The following is an 11,235-nucleotide window of genomic DNA, read 5'->3' on the forward strand; positions in this document are numbered from 1 at the left end:
GGGATCTGTGGCGCGTCTGCCGCAGGACACTCACTGCACACGCCGTCCCGCCAGTCGCGGAGCAGCACGCCGCGGGCGGCGCAGGCCCGGACGTAGGAGGACAGGGCCGCACACATGCAGTCCTCGCTCTTCTCACAGTTGCAGGTGTCGAACAGGCAGTTCTGGGGGCACACCGGGGCATCAGGGACCCCAGCCCACACACGGCGATCACTCCGCATGCTGCGGCCGGAGCCCCTGCCTCCCCAGGCCCCCTCCCCAGGCTCACGGGGGCTCCCCCTCCCTCAGCAGAGCGTGAACAGACCATCTTGCACTCACGTCCTTGGGCTGGTGGGGGGCTGCCGGAGGGGTCGCAGTCCCTCATCTCTGTGACCCAGCGGTCCAGCCCCGTGCGGTCAGTCCCAGACACCAGTTTCTCACTGACCCCAGGCCCAGCGGGCACTCACTCACTGTGTGCAGCAGCCCCTGCCCCGGCGCCTGGGCCAGGGCAGGAGGACAGATGGGCTCGGGATCTCACAATGGGTGGTGAGCAAACGAGCAACTGAGTAATTGATGACTGAGTGAGGGAGGGAATGAATGAATGAGTGAGTGAGTGAGTGAGTGAGGGAATGAATGACTGAGTGAGGGAGGGAATGAATGAATGAATGAATGAATGAGGGAGGGAGGGAATGAGTGAGTGAGTGAATGAATGAGTGAGTGAGGGAATGAATGAATGAGTGAGTGAATGAATGAATGAGTGAGTGAATGAATGAGTGAGTGAATGGATGAACGGGTGAATGAATGAATGAATGAGTGAGTGAATGAATGAATGAGTGAGGGAATGAGTGAGGGAGGGAGTGGGGGAGGGGACAGAGCTCGGGAGCCTGGCTGGGCCCAGACGCTGTTGCCCTGGCCCTGGACGCTGAGGGTGGCCCAGGCCCAAGGACAGAGCCGGGAGGCAGCATTACCGAGTAGTAGGTACTGGGGTCCACGGCGGAGTGGCACTGGGCGAAGGGGCCATGGGGGTCGGTCAGCCGGGAGCACCAGTGCTGAGCGTACTTCTCTGTGGACAGAGGAGGGGTGGTCAGTGGGGCTGGACGGCATGTCAAGCAGGAGCCCCCTCGAGGTGAGCGGCTTTCCTTCACCCCGAGTTCCTCCGTAAGGAGCAGCACCGGGTGTGAGCAGTCCGAGGCACCAGGCGGGCCCCGGGGCTGCGGGACACACACCATTCTCCACGCTGAGGGAGCAGGGGTCCTCGAAGCTGTTCTTGACGTTGGGGCAGGCGGCCTGGGTCTTCCAGGTGTTGGCGAAGGCAGCGGCCGAGCCCTCCACCACACCGCTGATGGTCCGGAAGTCATCGGCCTGGTTCTGGTTGAAGTTCCCGCACAGGCCTGGGGCAGAGGGCAGGGTGAGGCCCCCGAGCGCCCAGCCGCGGGGGGTGGGCCTGGCTGCCGGGCGGTGACCCTCTTACCGCAGCTCTGCCCTCGGTTCTGCGGCGCCAGCCTCACGAACACCTGCATGATGGGCACCAGCTGGATGTCCAGCTGCAGGCCCAGCTGGGTCTGGGCGATGATGAAGAAGGTGGAGGGTCTGAAGAGCGTGACGTTGGCTGTGGACACAGGGGCCCGCGTCTTAGTGGGTGCGAGAGGCGGAACCGCCAAAAGTGGGGCCGGGGCAGGCACCCTTACCTGCTGAGATGGGCAGCTGGGTGTAGATCTGATTCACAAACACCTCCCCACTAGCCTTGACCATGAAGACCTGGAGAAGCACACGGCAGGGGTCGTGACAGTCCCCATAGGGCAGAGAAGGGCTGACGACCACCCCTGCCCAACTCAGGCTCAGCCTGCTTTGCTAAGCTTTCCACAAGGATAGGACTTTTTTTTTTTTTTTGGTGACATGAAAGTTGTTCAGGACGGCGGAGTAGAAGGGTGTGCGCTCATCTTCTCCCATGAGAACTCCAAAACCGCAACTAACCGCTGAGCAGATGTCGACACGAGAGTGTTGGATCCCACCAAAAAAAGATGCCCCACATCCAAGGGCAAACGAGAGGCCCCAGCAAGAGAGTTGGGGGGGGCGGAATCTCATTAAGAGTCAAACTCCTCACCTGCCAGAGATGCTCGGGGGGCTCAAACAAAATCTTGTGCGCACCAGGACCCAGGGACCCCACAGAGACCCCAGTGCCTTTGTTTGGCCTTGCAGTACAGAATGAAGCAGGGCAAAGGCTAACAGAGTTTTATCAAGAGAGTGCACTGATCATAGCAAACACTCTCTTCCAACAACACAGAGGAGACTCTACACATGGACATCACCAGATGGTCAACACCAAAATCAGATTGATTATATTCTTTGCAGCCAAAGATAGAGAAGCTCTATACAGTCAGCAAAAACAAGACCAGGAGCTGACTGTGGCTCAGATCATGAACTCCTTATTGCCAAATTCAGACTTAAATTGAAGAAAGTAGGGAAAACCACTAGACCATTCAGGTATGACCTCAATCAAATCCCTTATGATTATATAGTGGAAGTGAGAAATATATTCAAGGGGTTAGATCTGATAGAGTGCCTGATGAACTGTGGATGGAGGTTCATAGCATTGGTACAGGAGGCAATGATCAAGACCATCTCTGAGAAAAAGAAATGCAAAAAGGCAAATTGGTCGTTTGAGGAGGCCTTAGAAATAGCTGAGAAAAGAAGAGAAGTGAAAGGCAAAGGAGAAAAGGAAAGATACACCCAACTGAATGCAGAGTTCCAGAGAATAGCAAGGAGAGATAAGAAAGCCTACTTCAGTGATCAATGAAAAGAAATAGAGGAAAACAATAGAATGGGAAAGACTAGAGATCTCTTCAAAAAAATTAGACATACCAAGGGAATATTTCATGCAAAGATGGGCTCAATAAAGGACAGAAATGGTATGGACCTAACAGAAGCAGAAGATATTAAAGAGAGGTGGCAAGAATACACAGAAGAACTATACAAAAAAGATCTTCACGACCCAGACAATCACAATGGTGTGATCACTCACCTAGAGCCAGACATCCTGGAGTTCAAAGTCAAGTGGGCCTTAGGAAGCATCACTATAAACAAAGTTAGTGGAGGTGGTGGAATTTCAGCTGAGCTATTTCAAATCCTAAAATATGATGCTATGAAAGTGCTGCACTCAATATGCCAGCAAATTTTGGAAAACCCCTTACATGCATCATGCGAAATGCCATACTAGATGAAGCACAAGCTGGAATCAAGATTGAAGAGAGAAATATCAATAGCCTCAGATACGCAGATGACACCACCCTTATGGCAGAAAGTGAAAAGAAACTAAAGAGCCTCTTGATGAAAGTGAAAGAGGAGAGTGAAAAAGTTGGCTTAAAACTCAGCATTCAAAAAACTAATACCACGGCATCTGGTCCCATCACTTCATGGCAAATAGATAGGGAAATAATGGAAACAGTGAGAGACTATTTTCTTGGGCTCCAAAATCACTGCAGATGGTGACTGCAGCCTTGAAACGAAAAGACACTTGCTCCTTAGAAGAAAAACTATGACCAACCTAGACAGCATATGGAAAATGCAGAGACATTACTTTGCCAACAAAGGTCCATCTAGTCAAAGCTATGTTTTTTCCAGTGGTCATATATGGATGTGAAACTTTGACCATAAAGAAAGCTGAGTGCCAAAGCATTGAAGCTTTTGAACTGTGGTGTTGGAGAAGCCTCTTGAGAGACCCTTGGACTGCAAGGAGCCCAACCAGTCCTTCCTAAAGGAGATCAGCCCTGGGTGTTCTTTGGAGGGACTGATACTGAAGCTGAAACTCCAGTACTTTGGGCACCTGATGGGAAGAGCTGACCCAAGACCCTGATGCTGGGAAAGATTGAGGGCAGGAGGAGAGGGGGGGCTACAGGATGCGACGGTTGGATGGCATCACTGACTCGATGGACATGAGTTTGGGTGAACTCCGGGAGTTGGTGTTGGACAGGGAAGCCTGGCGTGCTGCAATCCATAGGGTCACAAAGAATCAGACACGACTGAGCGACTGAACTGAACTGAACTGAGCAAAGAGATTTACTAAAGTAAGAAAGTCGACTTCAAGGCCTTCCCTGGTGGTCCAGTGGTTAGGAATCTACTTTGCAAAGAAGCTGATGTGGTTCTGATCCCTGGTCAGGAAACTAAGACCCCACACGCTGTGGGACAACTAAGCTTGTCAGTTGCAACTACTGAAGCGGCGCTCCAGAGCCCGCTCGCCGCAGCGAGGCACCGCATGTCACGAGAAGATCCCACAGGCCGCAGCCAGGGCCTGGGGAAGCCTAAGTTCTTTTAAATGTACTATTTTTTTAAGTCAGTTTCAGCAGAGAAGCTTCCTGGGCCACGCTGGACAGGTGAGGGGCCCCTAGAGCCCATCTCAGAGCTGGTCTCTCTGGAGACGGTTGCTCAGAAGACCCTCAAGCAGTGCAGGTGGGACGCAGTGGGGGTGTCCACAGGCTGCTGCCTCTGTGGGGTCACGGCTCGGGCAGAGGCCATTTGCCAGGAGGGACACCCCACCCGGGCCCGCGCTCACCGTGTGGCCCCCGCCCAGGCTCAGCGTCAGGCTCTTCAGGCAGGTCTCGCTGTCGGTCAGCCCGCACCTGCGCAGCTCGGCCAGCACGGTGAAGGCGCTGCTGTCACAAGGCTGGAAACACAGGCCCCCGTGCAGAGCTCAGCAGCCCCCAGCCCGCCTCGGCCTCCCCGCTCCGCCCGCCCAGAGCCGGGGTGGTCTCCTGGAGGGTCTGCCAAGGCCTCGGGAGCCGCGGCGGGCCCGTCCAGGGAGGCCCCGCACCTTGGCCAGCACGTAGCTGCAGTCCCCAGGCACTCTGTACTGCTTCTCGTCAAACGTGGAGATGTGGGCGCCGCCCAGCACCGAGCAGGTCCCCGGGCACGGCGCCTCCTGGCAGGTCCAGCGGCCTCCAGAGCAGGTGCTGAGAGCAGGGAGGCCCCGAGTGCATGCTGGGCCCCAGGCATGGCCCCCACCCAGCTGGCAGGCCGACAGCGGTCCCGCCCAGGCCTGCCTGCCTCCCTACAGAGACTGGAGCCCCTTGGCCCCTCCCCAGAGAGCCGCTGGCCTCTGCCCCAGGCCCCAGGTGGGAGCAGACCCGTGGCACCTGGCCACAGCCCCCAGGGGGCCTCCCAGGAGCGTCCGTCCCAGGGCAGATCAAGGGAGCAGAGGGCAGGGCCCGGGGCCCTACCAGTTGGTGCAGCCTGTGGAGTAGCCGGTCCCTGGAGCATAGGTGGCCCCGTTGTACACGCAGGAGCACCCGGACACGGGGACGCAGCCCGCCTGGCCGATGTCATCCAGCACCATTCCTGCAGAGGCAGGCAGGCCGTGTGGCACGTGCCGCACTGTCTGCTGAGAGGGCGTGGGGAGGGGCGCGGCCCCTGCCCACCACGGGCCTGCCCTAGAGGGCTCCTCGGACCCAGGGGCCAAGGGACACCTCAGGGGCTCCGTCCTGGGACCCGTGATGCCTCTGTGTGATTCGGGGGGCCGGGGAGGGGCTCCTTCTCACCCTCGGGGCAGAAGCAGCCGGCGATGCAGTGGTCCTCGCACAGCTGGGAGCGCTCAGGGTTGGAGCAGGTGTCCGCGCAGGGCGGGCCACACTCACGGTACTGCATGTTCAGGGGGCACGTCTGGGCTGCGGGGGAGGACGGGCCGTGTCACACCCTGCCCTGCCCCCGGCCCTGGGGGACAGCAGGCCAGGCCCCAGGCCACTCGGGCACTCACGGCAGAGCTGGGGGCCCCGCCAGTCCAGGGGCAGCCCCCCCGCATGGGCGCACTGGCGGGAGTACTCGGCCAGGGTGTGGCAGAGGCAGCTGGTGAGGTTGACCCGGCTGCAGTGGCAGAGGTCGTGCCGGCAGGCCTCCAGGTAGCTGCTGGTGTTCACCAAGTGGGCACAGCCCGAGAACGGCTCGCTGCTCAGCATCTCCTCGCAGATGCCCTGGGGCAGAGCCCAGACCCCTCGCTCAGTCGGGTCTGGAATGTCCCCAGCTCAGCCCCGGGGCTGTGGGAGCAAGACCCCCACCCTGTCCATTCTGGGCCTTACAGAGTCATCCGAGCAGGTCCCAGCATCCTCAGGAACAGGGTCCTGACACTGCTCCGTGGGGCCGTCCATCTTCTGCAGGCTCCCAAACTCGGTGGGGGTCAGTCTGACATCTGCCGGAAGCACAAGGGCCCCCCACATTCCTCGCTCAGGGTGCTCTGGCCATGCCTGCCTTCCTTGCCCACACCGCCCGGTTAAGTGGCAGCTCTGCAGGATATTCAGGGCGTCTGAGATGAAGTGAGGGGCCCCTGGGCATTCGAGGCCACAGGGCCGTGGGCTCGGCCCTTTACCTGATGCTCCGTGGGCCTGGGGCCGGCTCGCAGCCCAGGGGGCTGGAAAGTGCGCCTGAGCCCCTGCCGGCCGCCCCCAGGCCCCTGGGTTGGCCTCTGGTAAGCAGCCCTCATGGATGGGCTTTGCATGGGGCTCCACAGGCCCAGCAGAGGGGACCCCAAGCTCGGGGCCGTGGCAGGCATGGGTCGCAAGAAAGGCCACAGCTGGGTGGCAAAGTGTCAGGACTAAGATGCAGAGACAGGGTCTGGACAGAGGCAGGTCTTCAGCTTCACAGGAGGGCGTGGCGGGGGCTGCCTGCTCTGCAGGGGGTGGTGCGGGGCCGCGCCCGGGTCTGCACACGTGTTCAGACCGACACCTCTGACTTGGGATTCTGGAGGCAGGCTGCAGGGAGCACTGAGGAGCCGGGCTCGGGCAGGGGTAGGGCACGGGGAGGTGCCGCGGAGAACTCACTGTGCGAGAAGAACTCGTTGTAGACGGGGACGCCGTTGAAGTCTCCGCACAGCCCGCAAGTCTGGTTGGCGTACTTGGCGTCCAGCTCGAGCTGCAGGGAGAGGACACGTCGGACTCCAGCCGCACCAGGGACGCCCCGGGACCAGAACGATGGACCAGGCTCCCGAGGAGGTCGGAGCTGCAGCTCCTCACAGAGGACCCCCCAGCTCGTTCCTCCAAGCCGGGACCCCGAGCAGGAGTGTGTCCTGGAGGAGACACTTCCCCGACACACAGCGTCTCCGTGGGGTGTGGGCCCTGGGCCCCTCGGCCCCCAGCACGGTGGGATCTGCCTTCTCACCCTCCTTCACCCAGAGCACCTTCTTCCCTCCCTGCGGGGGCTGTTGGCTGGAGGTACCTACTGGGGCCCCCGCCCTTAGCCCCCAGCCCTGGCCCCCACTCCTGGCCCCCCGGCCCCAGCCTCACCAGGAGGCTATTGGGCTGGAGGTATGTGCCAGGACCCCTGCCCCCAGCCCCTCACCTCCAGCCCCCAGCCCCTGGTCCCCAGCCCCCACCCCCACCCCCAGCCCCTGGCCTCACCAGGAGGCTGTTGGGCTGGAGGTATGTGCCAGGACCCCCGCCCCCAGCCCCCCACTCCCAGCTCCCCAGCCCCACCCCCGGCCCCGGCCTCACCAGGAGGCTGTTGGGCTGGAGGTATGTGCCAGGACCCCCGCCCCCAGCCCCCCACTCCCAGCTCCCCAGCCCCACCCCCGGCCCCGGCCTCACCAGGAGGCTGTTGGGCTGGAGGTATGTGCCAGGACCCCCGCCCCCAGCCCCCCACTCCCAGCTCCCCAGCCCCACCCCCGGCCCCGGCCTCACCAGGAGGCTGTTGGGCTGGAGGTATGTGCCAGGACCCCCGCCCCCAGCCCCCCACTCCCAGCTCCCCAGCCCCACCCCCGGCCCCGGCCTCACCAGGAGGCTGTTGGGCTGGAGGTATGTGCCAGGACCCCCGCCCCCAGCCCCCCACTCCCAGCTCCCCAGCCCCACCCCCGGCCCCGGCCTCACCAGGAGGCTGTCGTCCTGGTTCCACATGAAGGCCAGGCCCAGCTTGGCCGCCACCTTCAGATTGCCGTGGCTGTGCTCGATGAGGACCCCGGACTGGCTGAAGGGCAGCTGAATTCTGCAGGGAGAGGGCCGGGCAGCAGAGGTCAGGACAGGCGGGGAGGCCCTTCAGCTCACATCCCGACCAGGTCACCAAGACCCAAGACCATGGAGCTCGAGCGTCAGCGGCACAAAGGAGGGGCCGCGTCCGGGCGCAGTGCCAGAGCCTGAGCCCCCAGGAGAGACAGGGGGCAGAGCGTGGGGGCCTGGGGGCCTGGGGCCGCCCTGCGTGGTCCCGGGAGCACGCGTGCCTTCCGGGCCCCAGACTCACGGGCGGCCGTTGACCAGGACGGAGCCCTTGGCCAGCCTGACGACCAGGCCGTCCAGCTTCATGGTGACCCTGCTGGGCGCAGTGCTGTTGGGCCCGGGGCCGCGGCGGAGCTGCAGGTTGAACTCCTCGTAGGCGGAGCCGCAGTGCGCGGAGAAGACGTAGTTGCACAGCCCGGGGAAGCGGAAGACGTCGCCGTCAAAGGTCTTGTAGTGGAAGTCGCCCCACGTGCTGCACACCCGCCCGCCATGGGCCGCATTCAGGGCTGCGGTCAAACAGAGCGGGGCGTTTCCGAGGGACACTGGCGACATGGCCTGGACCTCCCGAAAGCCGTGCCCTCATCCCCGCAAGGAGCCACGCACCCTCCCGCCACCTCCGGCTCCAGAGAGACAGGTCTCCGCAGACATGGCTGCCCGCCTCCCACCTGGCCTCGTGGCCTCACCTTGCACCACGGGGGCGGTCCTCAGAGGCGGGTGGATGGTCACTCCACGGAGGCCGGTGCCTGAGGGAACAGGCAGGTGTTCACACGCTCGCTCGAGCACCCCCAGCTCGACCCCCAGGAGGGCCTCCACCGCTGCAGGGCTGCCCGCTCCCGAGCTCTGGGCTCTGCTGTGTGTGTGACCTCGCTGCTGCATGAGCACCAGGGCCAGCAGAGATTCCCACAGCCGAGCAGCGGAGGTCAGCTCTCATGCCCACGTGGCCCTGATGTTGTTTGCACCCGGGAGTTCCCGGCTCCGGAATCTCAAAAATGCCTGAATCAACACCTGTGGCTGCAAACCATGCTTCCGTGCTGAGCTCAGGCCCAGGTGTGCCTCCCAGGGAGCCCCGTCAGGGGACAAGCAGACCGAGGCGTGTCCCCGAGCCTCCCAGGGAGCCCTGTCAGGGGGCAAGCAGACCAAGGCGTGTCCCCGAGCCTGCCCTTGCTCTGCGGCCGGTGGCCTCGCCGTGAGACCAGGAGACGGCGAGCAGCCTGAGCGGTGCCTCCTGAGTGGGGCGGGGGCTCCGACGGGTGGGGGATCCACTCACCGCCAGGCCCCTGAGGGGCAGGAGGGAGGTCTGGGTGCTCGAAGCTGAGCTCTGCAGCGCTGTTCCGGGCCTGGCCTGCAGGAAGGGGAGTGGGCGTTGGGCTGGAGCTGGCCCCAAAGGACACAACGACGGAAGGGGGCGGGCCTGGAGGGTGGGGTTCTCCACGCGGACTGGGGGCCTGGGAGGCCCTCTTCTGAGTCACCCCAGGCCCTCCGCTGGGCCACGGCTCCTTCAACCATGCCCTCCGGTGAGCCCCCCGGCCCTGAGCCAGCTTCTCCAGGGGCCCTTCCTTCAAGCATGGTGCATTCACGCACACCAAGCATCCACCACGCACACCAAGCATCCACCACGCACACCAAGCATCCACCAGGTACCAGACCCTGGTTCCCTGCTCAGGACACAGGGGAACAGGCAGGAGCACCCGCCAGGCAGCAGCCCATCCGAGGGGCAGACCCTGAGGCCGTGGGCTGGCTCAGCCCCTCCAGAGCCAGCTGGAGACCTGGGACCAAGAGTGCAGACAGAGCCGCACCCGAAACAAGGAGCTCAGCGCCACTGCAGAGCTCAGCGCCGCGGAGGCCAGGCAGGCAGCGCCTGGGGACCGGCAGAGTCAGCCCAGAGGCCTCCCCAAGAACCTGCCTTGCCTCTGAGGCGTGTCCAGGGAGCCCCCAGCCGGGCAGCCTCGGCCTGAGCACTGCAGGCAGCCGGCTGCAGGAGGCTGGGCACCAGGGCGTGCAAGCCACCTGGGGCAGGGGCACCTCAGCCACACGGCATGGTCCCTGAGCTGCCAAGCGCTGGGGGCTGAGCAGCCCCTACACACGTCTGGGGCCCAGCTGTGCCCTGGGAAGCAGGTGGGAGATGCCAGCCCCAGTGGGAGAGGCCTCTGAGGATGGCACCCTGCAGCCAGGGGCTCACAGATGCACGGCTGACCCCTCCCCGACCCCTACCTGGACCCTACAGCCCCAGAAGCCCCTCCCCGATGCCACAGTCTCCTGGAGCAGGAGCGAGCTGGAAGAGCTGCCCACGGGCACCCTCAGCTTCTCAGAGCCTTGGGCGAGGCCTCCGAGCTGCTTGCTGCCCACCTGGCACCAGGGCCTCTCTAGGGCTTGAGAGGTGGCGGGGGCTCCAGGCTCCCGTCACGGCCGGCCTGGGGATGCCAGCGGGCACCTTACCTGTGTGCTGGGCACAGGCCAGAGTGAGGGCCAGGGCCCAGAGTGGGGCCAGCCTCCTCCGGCCGACACCCATGGCGTGTGGGAGAAAGTCCCAAGGCGGCCTCTGAGGACGGCTGTGAGCAGGCAGGAGCCTTTTGTAGTCCTGGAGCTGGCTGCGGCCCCATCAGCCTCACGTGGGAGGGCGGGGCCACGCCTGCAAGTCCCCTCACCCAGGTAAACAGTGGCCACTGGCTTTGGGATGGCCCGCAGCTGAAGACAGCAGAGATGGGTGTGTCTGCAGCTGGGATGTGGTTCCTGGGTCCTTAAGCTCTGGCTCAGGCATCCTCTCACTGGGCACCCAGCTCTGAACCCTGGCTGGGCAGGCTTCTGTGAGGCTGACCCTTGAGCTCCTGTGCCTGGAGGCCACCCCATGCTTCCTGCTGCAGGGGCTGCTGGGCCGGCCCCACCCTCACTGCACAGGGGCTCAGGGGCGGCATTCCCAGTGACAGGACCCTGCCTCCCGGACCAGTGCTGCCTGGGAGGCTGGCTGTGCTCCCAGGGGGCGGTGAGCAGCCCCAGGCTAGCTCATCCCACGTGGGCCTGTGTCTTCCTTGAGGGGCAGGGGCGATGCCAAGCGAACCAGCCCAGAAACTGGCCTGGTGGTCTTGGCCATGATAGACTCTGCCTGAGGAAGCACGCTGGTGACGGCCACCCACTCAGGTCGTGGGTGTGTGGGCTCTGGGCCCGTCAGGGTGTTGTGCTGGGGCTGGACCTCAGTCCCAGGTGGCTACACACAGCAGCCGCTGCAGCTGGGGGGCTCCACTGCCACAGGGGCTGGCCAGGAGGCTCTCCCTGGGGCGGAGCAGCAGGCCGGGCC

At 63.0% G+C, this 11,235-nt stretch overlaps 1 protein-coding gene across 1 annotated transcript in view; it reads right to left on the reverse strand.

The window, feature by feature from the left end:
* Positions 1–10,452, reverse strand: part of MUC5AC (mucin 5AC, oligomeric mucus/gel-forming) — a 28,726-nt gene extending 18,274 nt beyond the window's left edge. Inside the window, 17 exon segments of the mRNA XM_069565385.1 lie at positions 35–161; positions 945–1,037; positions 1,201–1,367; positions 1,448–1,585; positions 1,665–1,734; positions 4,526–4,636; positions 4,784–4,922; positions 5,190–5,425; positions 5,428–5,508; positions 5,766–5,936; positions 6,042–6,151; positions 6,780–6,870; positions 7,821–7,935; positions 8,188–8,449; positions 8,627–8,686; positions 9,211–9,285; positions 10,380–10,452. Of these exon segments, the coding sequence (XP_069421486.1) occupies positions 35–161; positions 945–1,037; positions 1,201–1,367; positions 1,448–1,585; positions 1,665–1,734; positions 4,526–4,636; positions 4,784–4,922; positions 5,190–5,425; positions 5,428–5,508; positions 5,766–5,936; positions 6,042–6,151; positions 6,780–6,870; positions 7,821–7,935; positions 8,188–8,449; positions 8,627–8,686; positions 9,211–9,285; positions 10,380–10,452 (2,119 nt within the window).
* Between the last annotated feature and the right edge of the window lie 783 nt (positions 10,453–11,235).

The sequence above is a fragment of the Ovis canadensis genome, chromosome 21 (assembly GCF_042477335.2).
Source record: "Ovis canadensis isolate MfBH-ARS-UI-01 breed Bighorn chromosome 21, ARS-UI_OviCan_v2, whole genome shotgun sequence".
NCBI lineage: Eukaryota > Metazoa > Chordata > Mammalia > Artiodactyla > Bovidae > Ovis > Ovis canadensis.